Source organism: Nansenia antarctica, assembly GCF_963989245.1.
Source record: "Nansenia antarctica genome assembly, chromosome: 3".
NCBI lineage: Eukaryota > Metazoa > Chordata > Actinopteri > Argentiniformes > Microstomatidae > Nansenia > Nansenia antarctica.
The window spans coordinates 21,806,668-21,824,082 of record NC_137688.1 but is presented as its reverse complement, the minus strand read 5'-3'; the positions used below and the strand labels follow the sequence as shown (position 1 = coordinate 21,824,082).

At 44.4% G+C, this 17,415-nt stretch overlaps 1 protein-coding gene across 1 annotated transcript; it reads right to left on the bottom strand.

The window, feature by feature from the left end:
• Positions 1–609: 609 nt before the first annotated feature.
• Positions 610–6,376, bottom strand: LOC308153615 (cholesterol 24-hydroxylase-like). The gene is made up of 15 exons (XM_080526801.1): positions 6,175–6,376; positions 4,835–4,912; positions 4,480–4,561; positions 4,119–4,192; positions 3,899–3,985; positions 3,665–3,803; positions 3,316–3,429; positions 3,056–3,218; positions 2,859–2,924; positions 2,668–2,740; positions 2,487–2,571; positions 1,970–2,080; positions 1,767–1,855; positions 1,575–1,641; positions 610–1,444 (listed from the first exon to the last, which is right to left on the bottom strand). Exons 1-15 carry the CDS (start codon positions 6,321–6,323, stop codon positions 1,286–1,288), a joined length of 1,536 nt encoding a protein of 511 aa, XP_080382927.1. The 5' UTR covers positions 6,324–6,376; the 3' UTR covers positions 610–1,285.
• Positions 6,377–17,415: the final 11,039 nt, after the last annotated feature.

The window sequence follows — 17,415 nt, the reverse complement described above, 5'->3', positions numbered from 1 at the left end:
GGCAAGTAGAAAATCTTCGCTCAGTCAGAGCCTTGCTTTACACCATCACCATGGTAACTGTATGCTAATGTTTGCTGCTAAACTATGCGCGCGCCATACGAACATAGCCCTAACACTGTAGTCATAACTGTGTATGCCTACTATACAGATTAAATTGAGAAATTGAGTCCATAACACAATCAAATGTGGAAAAAGTGAAGAGGTCTGAATATTTTCTGAAGGCACTGTATAATGTTAAGCACATAGCTGGTCAGACAGTCAGGTAGCTGCAGGGTGCAAACCTGTTTACTCAGTAATAACACCTTATAACACACTGACATAGCACCTTACCTTCTGCCTTATTCAGTCAATATCCATGTTGTCGTCAAAATAATAGAATATCTCGAAAACAATAGAATATCTAGTGAATTAAGGGGAGATTGAGTAGCAGTGGCTGACCGCCGGGTAGGTTTGCAATGAAATCACCATACACCTGCGTGTGTATATTTGAAAATTGAACAACTACATTCATGTTTATATTCAAAGAACGACGACGTTTTGGAACATCGACGACTAGTACATCATATTCTAATGTATGAAAAAAATAAAATCAATGTCACTCATGTATGCAAAGTTTATGATAATGAAAGTTATAATATGAAACCTCGCTGATGTCATATTGTCACGCTGATAAGTACAACAACTAACAATAACTTTGCAGTGAGGCCATCATCAGGCTATAATTTGTTACCTTCAAATGACAGGTGCAATACTAGGCAGGTCAAACCATTTTGACGATTTCGAGGAAATAACATTTAAACTAAATGTAAAATCATGATATATTTTGGTATTTAATAGTATTTGCATAAAAAAAACAAATTCATCAATCTCTGTAAACTGTATGAGAAAGCACAACCGTTTATACTTCAACAGATTGCATAGGCCGCTAATGTTTCTAAGAAGAAAACACTTGTTTCTAAGAATAAAAAACAAAGACAGTTTTTAGCAGTAGGCCTAAGTGTAATGATAAGAAGAATTAACAGGTAAGTGTACACTATTTCGCATTATTTAGGTTATTTTTATATGACTATATTTTGCCTGACAGCGGATTTAGAACTTTCATCTCGTTCCCATAGGGATAGTATTGTGGCCAGAACATTTTACCACGCTACTATGTGAGAATCTGCCTGGGTGCAAGGTAGCAGTGAAAACGTGGTATGGAATTTAACTTTTCTCTCAATAAGCAAGCAGAATGGATTTGATAATGAATATAATAAATGCAACACCCATGGTGAAAATCATCACTTCACATTCGAGTTGGGGTCTGTTTGCAGTGTTGAATAGTGCAGACCACCCCACTCTTTGGTCTCAGAGTCCCAGTGTCCAGGATGTCAAAGGACTGGCCAGGGACCAGACTGAAGTCAAACCTCTGCACCAGTTTGGCCATCACAACCTTAGCCTCCATCTGCAAACACACAGGCGATCAACACACGGTTGTCAAATGTTACACTAGAGACTTTGGATAGATGAAATACAGTATGAGGACAATAATGATTGTGGCAAATGTGCGTGTGTCTATGTGTGCATGTGCTCACCTGTGCAAAATTCTGTCCGAGGCAGGAGCGTGGGCCCAGGGAAAAAGGGTAGTAGCAGTAATAGGGCCTTAAAGAGAAATCAAAACACAACATCTCCATCATACAGGTACATAATATATTTTGATCCATAATACGGGGGCAATGTAGCTTACAGTCAGTGTTTGGTAGTTGATGCATACACTCCATACTTACTTGGGAGCATCTGGATCAAACCTATCTGGATCAAACCTCATTGGATCCTTAAAGAATCTATCCATCCTTCCAGTGACATATGTATCAAACTGTAACAAGACAATTAATGGATGTTTACTTTTAGACTTCATATTAGTGATTTTAAAATTCCCCAATTGGGAAAAATGAATGAGTATTTTTCCTCTGATTTCAAAGCGACTCACCATGGCAGAGGCTCCGCCAGGGATTGGGATTCCGGCGATGACTATGTCTTCTGGCAACATGCGAGTCGTTCCTGGGGCCGTGGGGTAGAGTCTCAGTGTCTCCTTCAACACCTGATGGGGGGGGGGGGGGGGGGGGTTTGATATTTTCACAAACAGAAAAGTGACTTGAAATCAAAAGATATTGTAAACATTGTGCAGTGGGAGAATATACTGAATATCTGAACTTGGATAGATCAGTTATCATCAGGATAACTTTGTTGAACATCTGGAATCAACTTGGTATAACCTGAAGGGGGCAGTATAATAGGCAACTCCACGAATTAACTATGAAGCATCAGTCTGAGTGAAAATGTTTGCCTTTATTCAACCAGTCAGGGGACATAACAGGGAGATAGGTTTGTTTATATGGCAGCGCTCTTCTGCAAAATGCCGCATTATCTTTGCAAGAGGTCTAAGACAATTAGATGGTGTTGGACAATGAATGACACCTAAACTAAAATAGACAGGTGATTATTACCTGAGATAAGTAAGTCATTTCCCCCAGGTCGTCATAGCTGATGTCCTTCTTCATCCCAATGACATTGTGCACCTCCTCCTTGACCCTGGAGAAGTTAAACATCTCAGAAACCAATAACCTGTATGATGATGAAAATTATCAATTGTTGAACAACATAGCTAATGTATACTATTTTGCTTACTTTGTCATTATCGCTGGCAGTCGACTGAGCTCCATAATGGCAAAAGCTAGTTGATTGGCTGTTGTCTCTTGTCCTATAAAATAAAACAACAATAATTTGCAAAGCTGTTGCACTGTTTCAGTTGTGTGGAGTGTTACTTATCAAGAGGGATTTATTTCAAAGCAAATATGGCTTATTTAAGGGAGACCAACCCGCGATAAAGAATGTCACAAAATTGTCCAGCATAAGCTCATCATCCTCTTTATCCATGTTTTCCTCTGAAAGTAATCATATACGAATGTTATAACAAGACAGTAGTGACTGTCCATCAATAACTTTCCAAACTTAATGATGTATACAGCTGTTATGAATGAGTGAATATATATGACTTAGGTAATTGTTCTACAACCTTTTCCAGCTGTTTTGAGGATCTGGGTGAGGATGTCTTTAGGAACATCCTCACCGTTTTGGACAGCCCTCTTCCTGTCGTTGATCCACTTCTCACCAGTAGCGCGCAGTAGCTGGCATGCCTCCTTCACCTCCCTGATGAACTTCCAGTTCTTCGGGTAGAGCTGGAAATGACCAATTATACCATCAAGCCGTCAATGTGCCACAGGCGGTGACCATATTACTCATTCAACATGACGACAGATATAATCATCATTTTACCTCGAAAAAGATATCCCTAACATAGATCATCATCCCTTTAAGAGCAGTCTCTATGGCGGTAGGAAAAGGAGAGTCAGTCTGTTGAACCAAATTCAAATCCACTCCAAATGCCGCCTGTGTGTAATTGAGGTAGAAATGAGGACAGGTCACCAATATCTAATTTACCAATGGAAGACAGGTAATGACAGGCAAAAAGTTAAATAGGAAATCATTTTCCACAATGGAAGTTGTAAAACGTTCTAGTTTTGATGATTTTATTTTATGATGGATCCAAATCTTTATTTTTCTAAAATATAATAAAGTAAATCAATCAATGTGGGTGGTGATTGTAGGGTACCAGGACCCTGACCTTGCCAATGACATCCAAGGCCACTGAGTTGACCAGAGTATGCATGGCAGCGGGCATGTTGCTGTCTGCCAAGTCCCCCAGTCTGTCCATCAGTGTCTCCGCTGTCTCATTGAAGGTCCCCATCAGACTCCTCAGGTACCTGCCAAACACAGCATGATCAATGTATTGATGCTAATGTATAAGCCAAGGCCTTCATCAGGGTGTGAGAAGTTGTGTGTTTTAGTTGTGACTTACAAACTGCTGAAGGCAGGGTCCATAATTCTGCGCTGTTTGTACCACTGTTCGTGATCTACTGCTGTGACCAAGCCACTTCCCAGAAACCTACAGAGAAGTATATATATATATATATATATATAATAATAGGAGTGTGTACCTCCCGCTGTGGTCATAGGGAGATCATTTATGTCAACCAGCATAGGTAGTAGCACTCAACTACACATTCAGGAGGAATCACCTCTGTCCAAACAAGGAGAATAGACGCTTGTAGACGGCTGGGCTTTTAGGGTATTTTGGGGACATCATGATCTCCTGTGGAGCCAATGCATAGTGTTGGATTAGTTTTGGAAGTTCCAGAGCACATTGCATGTAAGAGAGAGATAAAGATACTCTGTATTTCCTTTATATCACTTTAACTTAGTTTTTAAGGATTAGATGAGAAAAGTTGTTCTGAAAAGCAGGTTAACTTAATGCTGTGCATGTTGAGAGAGAGGCAGTCTTATACATTGCCTTTGCTCTATTGTATTGCGTCATGGTTAAGCATACAGCACGTGGATCCACAAACCAGGTGTGGAGAGGTTGGGAATAGACAGCTTTACCTTTGTGGCTTCCGGATCAGTGACACACAGCATAACTATGTGTAGACTATTTATCTTGTAGACAGGTCCATATATCTCAGCCCTATGAAAGATCACATTATCAGGATATTCACAGAGTATACAATATTATACAATATAAAAACATTATTCATCTGAGTTTGCTGTGTGTGTGTGTGTGTGTGTGTGTGTGTGTGTGTGTGTGTGTGTGTGGCCTGGGCTGGTCTGTGGGCCGGTGGATGGGCCAGCCCTGGCCACACATGTCGCCCCAGCCCATCCCTGCGTGCTTGTGTGAGCTCTGAAAGATTGTGGATGTTTCGAGGGGTGTGCATACCCGACAGCACCCACAAAGACTCACCATTCCAGGAATTTGTCATGTAAAACTCGTTCATTTGCCATTTCTCTCCGAATCGTTGCCATATGTCCAAACAGAAAACTATGGGGAGAGATGAGAGACAGTTAAAATGGGCCTTATTGTTTAGCCATTCTCTTATCAATGGGATATCTTCATATGTAGTCAGGTCAAACCCGTTTTGACGGGTTAAACTGTAAAATCATGATATATTTTGGTATTTCACATTGTATACCTGTGCTTCCATCTAAGTTTATTTGGGACACCAATGACTACTGTGAACAGGGCAGTTGGAGTCCAGGCAAGACTGGAGGGAGGTCAGGGAAGACTACGACCACGACCAATGAGCAAAGGATCCTGAGGAAACGTGCCTGCGGATGATCCAATGTGACAACTCATCAGGGCCTACGAATCCATCAGGGGAAAGCAAAGTGTGGGGGGAGGAACCAGTTGCAAGCTTGCACTGCACCAGCAGGTGAGACAAGGAGGAGACAGACAAACATGTGGCCTGTCTAACAACTACATCCACACCAGTTGCCAGAAGGCAGGGGTACCAGGGTTCCCTGGCTGTATGGAACACTCTGCTATGATCTGGGAACAAATCCAGACAGCCAAACGTGTGAAATCAGATCTCTACATAGTTTGGCTGGATCTGGTAAATTCCTACGGCTCTATCCCACACCAGCTCATCAAACTTCATCCACAGATTCCACCCTGCATCCAAAACTTGGTATCTACCTACTTCAGCAACTTCTACATCTGCTACACAACTCTGGAAGTCACGACTGGCTGGCAGCAGCTCGAAAAAGGCATAGCGATGGGTTGTTCAAGCTCAGCCATCCTGTTCACAGCAGCCTTCGAAATAATCCTGATCAGTGGAAGACAGATGGTCCGAGGAGTGAGATCCCATCCCAGTCAGGACAGCGTCTACCAGCCCTAAGAAGCTACATGGATGACGTCACCACACTCCTGCAGACAGCCGTTTGCACGACCAGGCAGTTGAAAAGCCTGGAGCTCGCATTTTGACAAGTTTAACAGGTCCCGACACGGCTATTTTGCCTGACGGCGGATTTAGAACTCTCAACTCGTCCCCATTGGGATAATATTGTGGCCAGAACGTTTGACGACGCTACCGTATGTCACTCAGAATTGTTAGGCAACACACCTAATTTAGCTTTGGCTGTTAATCTTACTTAGTTAGTTAACCACACAAATACAATAAATAAATAAATAAATAAATACATTGAATTGAATATATTCACCTATCCCTTGGCTTTGGCTGTTAATCTTTAGTTAGTTAACCACACAAATACAATAAATAAATACATTGAATTGAATATATTCACCTTTCCCTTGGCGGCCCAGGTATATGATCATATTTCCAATGAATATATTTAATATACAGACAAAACCCGACAAATGCGAAACAAATAAAAACAAATAGGTATGCAAACACATAAGCAATCCATTCTCCAATCAAATGAAACATTGCCATGTTTCTTGATGTTTAACTTCACCAAGGCGAGAGACGTGACCGGATCAGATTGTCTTTATGAAACTGAAAGTGACTGTATCGCATAAACTTTCCGAGTTCTCGCGCAGTGTTAAAGGTCCGAACTTTTGGTCGTACTGATCTGTGTTCTCTCACTATAACCTCAAATAACCTTTCCGGTTTTTCTTTTCGCCTTTTTCGCGGCTTCAAAATCAAAGTGCGAGTTAAAAAAATTAATGGAAAGTGATTATTTGGGTGAAATAAGGACACATTATCCAACAGAAAGTATATATAATTGTGAAAAAGTATTTTTGATCTTTAAAATGTACATACTGGTGCAATTACATGCCTATTATATTTGTATAATCTGGACTGTACAGAAATATGGATCAGGTGATTTTGAGTGTAAAGCGATGTCTTCGTACATGTTGATGGCTCTTTTCTGCAGCCATACATCTGCAGACAGGTTACTTTGAGCTGTATGGCCAGAGTAAAGAGCCATCAACATTTGCATCCATATTCTAGAAGTTTTGCAGAGTAGATTGGTACCAGAGATCAATTGAAATCTTTGAAAAATAGTTTTGTACAGTACATTATATGTGTCCTAATGTGTCCTTATATGTGTCCTAAACAGTGGATGTATGGCGCTGTATAGGGTGCCAGCAAAGAGCCAGTAACATTGCTAAGACATTGCTATTGACTCAAACTCACCTGATCTTCATTCTAGAAGTGCTGCTGAGTAATTGTACCAGAGATTCATTGAAATCTTTTAAAAATAGTTTTGTACAGTCCTTTATTCTGGGACAACACAATTTCATCAGGGTAATTAGGATATTTATATTTGACCTTTATTTAACTAGGAATAAAAACGGATGGCGTCCTGGGACGGGTGCTGACAGACTGCGCCGACCAGCTGGCCGGGGTTTTCACCAACATCTTCAACCAGTCCCTGTCCCAGGCCACCATCCCACCCTGCCTGAAAACCTCAACTATCATCCCAGTCCCGAAGAAAAGCACGGTGAGCTGCCTAAACGACTACCGCCCGGTGGCACTCACACCAATCATCATGAAGTGCTTCGAGAAACTAGTCCGGGCCCACATACTCACACGCCTCCCGCCCAACCTGGATCCATACCAGTTCGCCTACAGAGCCCACAGGTCCACAGAGGACGCCATCGCGACGACTCTCCACGCCACTCTATCCCACCTGGAGAGGGGAAACAGCTACGCGAGACTGCTCTTTGTGGACTTCAGCTCTGCCTTCAACACCATCCTTCCAGACAGGCTAGTGACCAAACTACTAGACCTGGGACTATCACACTCTATATGTGCATGGATCAAGGACTTCCTGTCCGACCGCCCCCAGAGGGTGCGGGTGGGCTCCCACACCTCCACAGCCCTCAGACTCAGCACTGGGTCCCCCCAGGGCTGCGTGCTAAGCCCCATCCTCTACAACCTCTACACCTACGACTTCACCCCCGTCCACCCCAGCAACTCCATCGTAAAGTTTGCAGACGACACCACCGTGGTGGGCTGCATCTCGGGGGGGGGACGAGGCGGCGTACAGGGATGAGGTAGAGCAGCTGAGCAAGCTGTGCAAGGTTAACAACCTGCTGCTGAACCAGTCAAAGACCCAGGAAATCATCGTGGACTTCAGGAGGAAAAAATCTGAGGTCCAGCCCCTGCTCATCGACGGAGAGAGCGTGGAGAGAGTCTCAACCCTCCGATTCCTGGGGGTGCACATACAGGATGACCTGTCCTGGAAGAACAACACAGCAGCCACCATCAAGAAGGCACAACAGCGGCTCTATTTCCTGAGAGTCCTCAGGAAGGAACACAACAATGAATGAATGAATGAATGAATGAATGAATGAATGAATGAATGAATGAATGAATGGACTTTATTGTCATTGCTACAGTACAGGTACCAAACAACGAAATTTAGCAGGGGTGGCTCCCCTGGTGTTAGGAAAAGGAAAAAAAAAAAAAAACTTTTAAAAAAAATTCACAAGAAGGGAAGGAGCTGGTTTACATAAATAAAGGCTATGTACACAATCCACTGTACTATACTGTACAGATAGACGACTAGGGTTGTCATATTGCACAATAGTATTGTTTCACGTTATTTAAAGTGTCACAGTTTGCAGGCTTGAAATGTACATGTTTGTGCCTCAGCACTACACCTGATTTTTTCAGTCCAGCAGCTGCCATACAATCCGTCCAGACTGTCCAGGGCCCAGAACTTAGGTCTTTGCTGTGTTTAGGGCCTGGACGGCCCTGTGGTAGAAGCTGTTCTTCAGTCTGTTAGTCTTAGCGGCCAGGGTCCTGAACCGCCTTTTCGAGGGCAGCCTGGTAAAGTGTACGTACCCAGGGTGGGTCGGGTCCCTGGAGATCTTGGAGGCCTTCCCGAGACAGCGTGTGTTGTACAGCTCAAGCAGGAGATACTGGTGGCCTTCTACCGCGGCGCAGTGGAGAGCATCCTCACCTACGGCATCTGCAACTGGTTCTCCAGCTGCACAACCGCGGAGAGAAATGCGCTACAGAGAGTCGTGAGAACAGCCCAGAAGATCACCGGCGCCCCCCTCCCCTCTCTGGAAGAGCTGTACAACACACGCTGCCTCAGGAAGGCCTCCAAGATCTCCAGAGACCCAACCCACCCTGGGTACGAACACTTTGCCCGGCTGCCCTCGAAAAGGCGGTACAGGACCATGGCCGCAAGGACAAACAGACTGAAGCTCAGCTTCTACCCCAGGGCCATCCAGGCCCTGAACACGTGTGAAAAAATCAGGTGCAGTGCTGAGGCACAAATGTGTACATTTGAAGCCTGCAAACTGCGACACTTTAAATGAATGTGCAATAACACTATGTGCAATATGACAACCCTAGTCGTCTTATCTGTACAGTATAGTATAGTGGATAGTGTACATAGCCTTTATTTATGTAAGCCAGCTCCTTTCCCTTCTTGTTTTTTTAGTTTTTTTTTTCTTTCCTAGCACCAGGGGAGCCACCCCTCCCAAATTTCGTTGTTTGGTACCTGTACTATAGCAATGACAATAAAGACCATTCATTCATTCATTCATTCATTCATTCATTCATTCATTCATTCAAACCCTTCCAGGGTAATACTATGCCAAATATTATATGGTGATGATTGATATATATATTTTATGAAGAAAATTTGCATATTGTTTGTTTTGTTTCTTGATCCCTATTTTCCATGTTTAAATGCTAAATACAGTTTAACTTGGGTGCTCTTATTTTGAAGAAATTCTAATTTACAAACATTTACATTCACCAGAAGTAGGTGTGCAAAGTAGAGCTCAGAGAACACAGATCTGGGTCAAGGGGTAACCTGGCTCACCTTGCTTCATAGCTCAATGGTAAGAGCACTATACCCTATTCCATCAACGCTAAAGGAAAATCCAGGCTTATTTTTGATGACTCGCGAGACATATCAAAATGTAATACCCCCCTGGTCTTGTTAGTCGACGTGAAATATCCAAAGGGTTAATTTAATATCCATACAGATTAACAGTGGAAAACTCCAAACATGGCACAGAGGGTGATTGGCTAAAAGGCATAATTGTAAACAAAGTGGAAATGTCACTGACACTGTGCATAAAAATAACAGTCAGTAAGTTGACCATACAAAATATTTGTTTGATAACATTATCATTAACATTATCATAACATTATCAAAAACAAGATAATAGACATGAACTTTGAGGACATTGTTATGTTATGTGGAGTCGGCCAGGTCCAGAGGAGGAAAAGCAGCCCTCGATCATTACATTCCAAACCACCATGCTTGACTGTTGGGATAGGTTCTTTTGGTGGTAGGCAGTGTTGGGTTTTCGCCAAGCATAGTGGATTTAATTGTGACCAAACAGGTACATTTTGGACTCATCTGTCCAGAGAATGGACTTCCAGAAACCTTCAGGCCATGTCCAGATGGTCCCCTGCAAAGTTAAGAAGGGCGGTTTGGTTATTTTTTGACAGCAGAGGCTTCTTCTTAGCAACCCTCCCACGAATGCCATTTTGATTCAGTGTTCTTCTTATTGTTGAAGCATGTACAGGTGAAGCAAGGGAGGTCTGCAAATCTCTAAATATTAGAGATGTTTGGGTTGGTTTTTACCTGATTTGTTATTTTTCTTGTGGCTCTTGGGGATATTTTGGAAGGGTGTCCACTTCTAGGCCGAGTTGCTGTCATGTTAAATGCTCTCCATTTGTAAATGATGTGCTCTCACTAACCTCTTCCTGATGTCCTCTGAGATCTCCTTTCCTCTCGGCATGGTGTGTTTTGCATTCACCTGTATGGATAACACAAACTGACCAGGTTTCTTATCTCTATTTATCAGTCCCACCCAAAGTCTTTCCTAAAGATCTCTCCTTCAACTGATTCATTTGGTACCCAATTATTTACCCACCCGATTCTACTACCTACTTGAGTTAACCAAGGCAACTTGGGGTTCACCTATTTTTGCACCTGCACTAATTTCTTTATAATTTAGTTTTCCTACTACACGCATGATTCCCTCTAAATTGGTAAATATAAACCTGTTATGTCAGATAAAAAAGACTGGTTCTGATTAAATAAAGATTCCATGGTAAAAAATAAAATAATCTATAATTGCACAAGGGGTTCTTTCAAGCAGCACTGTATCTCAGCCCTGTAAAACATCACATTATTAGCACTCAACCTAACCCTCAAACATGAGGTGGCCAAGCTGCAATTTCTAACTCTGGATTCAAGCCAACTCTCAATCTCAGAAATCATTGTTATTATTCTCCTGGAGTGCTCTTCTGCGTCTGTGCGTGCTTGCCTGCCTGCGTGTGTGTGTGTGTGTGCGCGTGTGTGTGTGTGTGTGTGTGTGTGTGTGTGTGTGTGTGTGCGTGCGTGCGTGCGTGTGTGTGTGCGTGCGTGCGTGTGTGTGTGTGTGTGCGTGTGTGTGTGTGTGTGTGTGTGTGTGCGTGTGTGTGTGTGTGTGCGTGTGTGTGTGTGTGTGTGTGCGCGCGCGTGCATGTGTGCAAAGGGTGATTGAGGATGTTTGGAGGGGTGTGCCTGTCTGCAGAATCATCATGCCCCCCACTATTACCATTACTATCGCCCTTGTCCTGTACATATCATACTGTACATATCATATCATAACTGTACGTATCATATTGTTATTCTTCTCATGTATATTCGCTGTAATACCTATACTGTAATACCTTGCACCATCTACATGAGCATGTTTTTTGCACTTTGCCCCATTTGCACTAGTTAAATGACAAACTACATTTTGTTGTCTAAGTACTTGTACTTTGTCCCATGACAATAAAGTTGAATCTAATCTAATCCAACTATAGACCAATCTCTGCTTTCCCAGTTCTCAAAACTATTTGTGCAAATGATGATTTCATAGAAAAAATAATTTATTGAGTGACCACCAGTATGGCTTTAAAGCAAATAGGTCCACCTCAAAGGCAGTGATAGAACTGGTTGAAAAAATCGCTACTGCAATGGACAACCAACAATACACAGTTTTTTTAATCGACTTTAAAAAAAGCATTTGACACTATTGACCATGACTTAATGAAGAAACTGGAGAGATATGGTATTAGAGGGATAGCACACTCATGGCTTAGAAGTTACCTAGATGATAGATATCAATATGAACCTGATTTGTTGTTGAACCTGATTTGTTGAAGGTTACTTGTGCAGTTCCACAAGGTTCTGTGCTAGGCCCAAACCTATTTATACTGTATATCTATTATATATGTAAAGTGTCAGTTAAAATCGAGTCGGTTAAAAAAATACATATTTGCTGAAGACAATAATTTATATTGCTCCGGGAAAAGTTTGGAACGGCTTCTGAATACAGTGGAAACTGGATTGTGGGAAGTGAAAGTCTTAAAGAACATTTGTGACAAGTGTAAGAGCCTTGGATTTGGAGGCATTTTTAGGGTCCCCTCGTTGGCTGGGTGTAGGTGGATGACTACCCCATAGTCTCTCATAGATACAAATCCCTTATGATACATCTGTACAGAAAGCAGGAATATCAGGATTCTCGGGGTGCTCAGAACATTTCAGCATGATCTGGCACCAGATCCAAACGGCAAAGGTGGAGAGACGGGACATTCACGTCGTCTTTCTGGACCTTGCCAATGCCTTTGGCTCTGTGCCCCATGAACTCCTGTGGTCTGCCTTCGACTTCTTCCACATACCGGACACCATCACAGCCCTGGTTAAATCCTACTTCCAAGACATGCAGTTCTGCTTTACCACCTCTGACTTTACCACCTCTTGGCAGTGCCTGGAAGTAGGCATCATGGCGGGATGCACTATTTCACCCCTGGCATTTGTGATGGCAATGGAAGTCATCATCCGAGCCTCAAAATGGGTTGTAGGCGGACAGCGAGTTGACTCTGGTCAGCGTCTCCCTCCACTCAGAGCTTACATGGACGACATTACAACGTTGACCACCACCGTCCCATGCACCAGGAGGCTGCTCAGAAAACTGGAAGAGAACATCAGTTGGGCCTGTATGAAGATCAAACCATCCAAGTCACGAAGCATCTCAATTGTGAAGGGAGTGCTCTCTGACCTGAAATTCTTCATCGGTGATGATCCAATCCCAACAGTGTCTGAGCAACCTGTAAAAAGCCTTGGCAGGTGGTATGATGCAAGCCTGAAGGACAAAGACCAGGTGCTACAACTGCGCAAAGATATCAGCAGTGGCCTGCAGTCCATCGACAAAACACAGCTACCTGGAAAGTTAAAGGCTTGGTGCCTGCAGTTTGGACTCCTACCACGGATGCTGTGGCCCCTCGCAGTGTATGAGGTCCCAATCTCAACCGTAGAGAAGTTGGAAAGAGGAGTCACAGGCTACATCAAGAAATGGCTCGGAATTCCACGATGCCTTACCACCATAGGTCTCTACGGAGATAGCATCCTCAAGCTGCCCCTCACCAGTCTCACAGAGGAGTTCAAGTGTGCAAAAACAAGACTCCAGATGACACTGAATGAATCCAGAGATTTAGTGGTGAGCAACAACGCACCAACCTTGGCAACCGGGCGCAAATGGACACCAGCCAAAGCGGTGGAGGAAGCAACAGCAGCCCTCAAACATGCTGACATTGTGGGGTATGTTCAGCAGGGAAGAGGAGGCTTCGGGCTAACAGCTGCTCGCCCTGCTTGGAGTAAGGCCACAGCACCAGAACGGAGGAAGATGGTGGTGGAGGAAGTACGCCATCAGGAGGAGGCTGGAAGATGGGCCAAGGCAGTCTCTCTTGCCAAGCAGGGACAGTGGACGCGATGGGACAGTGTGGAGAGGAGGAAGATTAGCTGGAAGGACATGTGGGCCATGGAAGCGAGGCAGTTGAGCTTTATTATCAGAGCTACATACGACGTCCTTCCAACACCAGTTAACCTTGGCCAGTGGTATGGTGAAGACCCGGGGTGTGCCCTTTGTTCCACGCCAGCCACCCTCAGGCACATTCTTTCAGGATGCAAAACTAGTCTCGCCCAAGGACGCTACACGTGGCGTCACAACCAAGTCCTGAAGATCTTTGCATCCACCCTGGAGGACAAACGAGCTGCCACCAACTCCCTACCGCCATCAGCATCCAACCACCAACAGGCAATTACCTTTGTCAGTGAGGGTGCAAAGGTTACCAGGAGCAGCTCGACACCATCTGAGCGAGGCCAGCTACGGTTGGCCCGCGACTGGAAGATGCTGACTGATATTGGACGACAGCTTGTGTTTCCTAAAGAGATCGCCATAACCACCCTGAGACCTGACTTGGTTCTCTGGTCCCCTTCTCTAAAAAAGGTGTACATCATTGAACTAACCGTACCCTGGGAGGACGCAGTGGATGAAGCTTACGAGCGGAAACATCTACGCTATGCTGAGCTCGCCGCCGAAGCACAACACCGCGGCTGGAACACTGAAGTCCGCCCAGTGGAGGTGGGGTGCAGAGGGTTTGTGGCAAGATCTACCACCAGATTGTTTACAGACCTGGGAATCAGAGGCCAAAGCCTGCGTTCAGCCATCAAAGCTGCATCGGAAGCAGCCGAAAGAAGCAGCCAGTGGCTTTTTATGAGAAGGAAAGATCCCTGCTGGGCCCCGAAGTAGCCAACCAGAAGGTATGCGGTCAGCTTAGGCCTGACTCAGGGAAAAGGACGCCCCTGCCTTGCATAGTCTCATGAGACGTCAGCCATTCTCATGACGAATTAGGATTGACGCAAGTTCGGGGCTGATCCCCCTGAGCTGGCCACCTCTGGCGAGGGTGTATAGTGTGATGGCCGAAACACCCCATGACCTGGAGGAACACTACTGATGATGCGTCCGAAATTAAACCTAACCCCAGTACCACCAACTGAAGCAGAACAACTGAAATGATATGTTATCTTATGTTAGTGCTGTCTGTGAGGACTACTATAATAGTGAGAGGCAGGTTCTTTTTGATGAAAAGAAACTTCTTTGCATTATCTGCTGTGAGCCTGTTTCTGTTTTCATCTACAATATGTGACACTGAGCTAAACAGCGTTCACTTTCCATACTACTGCATGGTGCTGAGCGGTATCTGCGTGACATTTGGGCCAGAGTGGGAAATCGCACTTTGTTAACCCCCCAGTACTGCAGTGGTTTGTCTTCCCGAGAAGTTGTGGTCTCCCAGAGGATTCCCAGTGTAAATGACCCATATATTTTATAACATGTACACTGCAGGCATGAAAACAGGTCGGGGTGAAAAAGGTGAGAAGGATACGAGACCCCCCCCCAAAAAAATAAACTCATCGGATCTATATGATTCAGGGAAGTCACCTATTTTGGATTCAAAACGGCTAATTTCGACAAAAGGTGAGCGATGATCATGCCTGGAAAGCCACGATATGGCATGGTACCGAATGGGGGGGGGGGGGGGGAGGTAGAGGTGGATTTTTTTTCTCCAAATCAGTTATGCAATAGTCAATTTTAGTGAGTTGTCTCTGTACAAAAACGAAAATATGAATGTATAATTAAGTGCAAATAAAGTATCTTTACATGTTCACATGTAAACATACACATGTATGTTGTATAAGAAACTAGACTGACAACTTCTCATGAAATGCGCAACAGCGCAGCTTTAATATAAGCTAGTACAGTGTTTCCCAAACTGTGGGGCGTGGGGGATGCACATGGAAAACAATGTACCGTAGTGCTTTTGTCCGGCGTGTCCCCATCCTTCTCAAATATGGTCCTAAGCATTAATGTAACCTATGTTTTTTTCTTCTTGGCCTGAACCAGTGTCTCCAGGACACCCGCTTTCGTTGTTTTGCCACATGCTTCAGCCTTGCCCTCTTCTCGTCTTCGGCTGCCTGCCTTTTGGTCTGCTGAGCACTGACAGTGGCTTGGGAGCCATACTTGCTCTGCTGCAACTGCCTTTTGTAACTGGCTGCTGCCGAGCGGATGTTCTGGCACAGGGTTCGGTCCACCTCCCCGTACTTCACATCCTCCCTTTTAAAGAGCTGCACAGCTGTCTTCTCCCTGGACTGGAGGGTGTACTTTATTGTTTGTATGGCATTGAAGGTTGGAATCTTCATGTTTCCACTTCTGTGGTCAATTACCTCATTCATAAAACTGAAAGAGGACTCGACTCTGGGTCCATGAAAGATGGAGAGGCAGCATTTGACGATTGCACTGAGGGCGGGGAACTTATCCGGCTTGTCAAACACATGACCCCACCACTCCACCATGCTCTCTCCCTCCTTGAAACTGGGAAGGCTCAGATCAATACTGTAACGTAGGAGCTCTTGGTGGATATCCTTGTCAGCTGGCAAGAGGTGGCCCAGCATATCACTCAACCTGCCAAGGAATAGATGAGAATCTGAAGTCATTGTAAGGACATGTGGCAACAGGAATCCCAATGCACCTGGTTATATATGGCAAAAAAAAAAATCCATTTTATTCTAACCTCTTCAACTGGGTGGTTGCCTGTGAGTGGCCTCTCAGAAGTGGGTCTAGAGCAGACAGGGCCCTCAGAGTCCGACTGGCCAAGGGGAGCTTCTTCTGCAAATAGACAGCAGTGGTGGTGTAGGCTTTCCTGACTTTCTCCAGGAATGGCGTCAGCAGCTGAAATATAACACCACAAAACTGACAATTATTTTATGTCTCAAAAACAGTTGAGAAAAAGGGTCAAGCAGGTTATGCAGGGTACTAACAGCATGGTTGGGATTCCTGCTCCTGAATGTGTCAGCCTCCTGTCCCACATACACCTGCCTGGAGGGCAGCAGCATGTCATCACCCAGCACCATCTCTCCCAGAGCCCTGGGAGACAGCTGTAATGGAGACAGGGTTATCATTATCTTAGCTGAAGACAGAGTTATCACAATTCTCAGCTCTAGGTCGAGTCCAATGGAAAGAGTGATCATCATCATTCCATTACCTGAGTAATGTGTTCTGGTTTCATAAAGCAAGCCAGGAAAGCCAGGAACAGCTCAAGCTGCCGGTCGTGGAGTTTGTGAACCAAGGTCTGGCTACCCTGTGTATGTAAAACAAAGTCTTGTGAAATGGATCACCACCATTGGATGCACAGGTGCAGTCAACAGTTGCGTTAATTTCCAACACAAGGTAACACTCACCTGGAAAACCATGACATCCTCCTTCAGGAGAGCCAGTACACCCATGTAAAGACTGACACTCAGCAGGAAAACCATGACCTACTCCTTCAGGAGAGCCAGCACACCCATGTAAAGACTGACACTCAGCAGGAAAACCATGACCTACTCCTTCAGGAGAGCCAGCACAGCCATGTGAAGACTGAGCTGTAGCACTGTGGTCGTCTCCTCATGCCACAGCTTCTGACAGACCCTCTTTTGTCTGTCACGGCCTTGCTGAGTCATGCCTGTGAAAGAGATTCATTATCTCAAGTGTAAATAAAGTACATATTCCTCATCATTTCTAACTTAATTCTGAATTACTAGATTAATTATGGGAAATCACTGTACTTGGAGCTCGCACTACGGGGAACTAGTTTTGTGGGCCTATCAACAAAACAGCAAGAAAGTAGGAAGCCCACTTGATGACCCAAATTAAGTGATTACTCATCCCCCACTCAAAACACCAGACAACAG

Excerpts from the sequence above, each read along its gene's own strand:
- LOC308153615 (XM_080526801.1), bottom strand. The coding sequence starts at position 6,323 with ATGGCAATGTTTCATTTGATTGGAGAATGGATTGCTTATGTGTTTGCA. Across the intron at positions 3,804-3,898 it reads GACCCTGCCTTCAGCAGTTT|GTACCTGAGGAGTCTGATGG; the intron begins GTAAGTCACAAC and ends TGTGTTTGGCAG. Across the intron at positions 1,856-1,969 it reads CTGGCGGAGCCTCTGCCATG|TTTGATACATATGTCACTGG; the intron begins GTGAGTCGCTTT and ends GTCTTGTTACAG.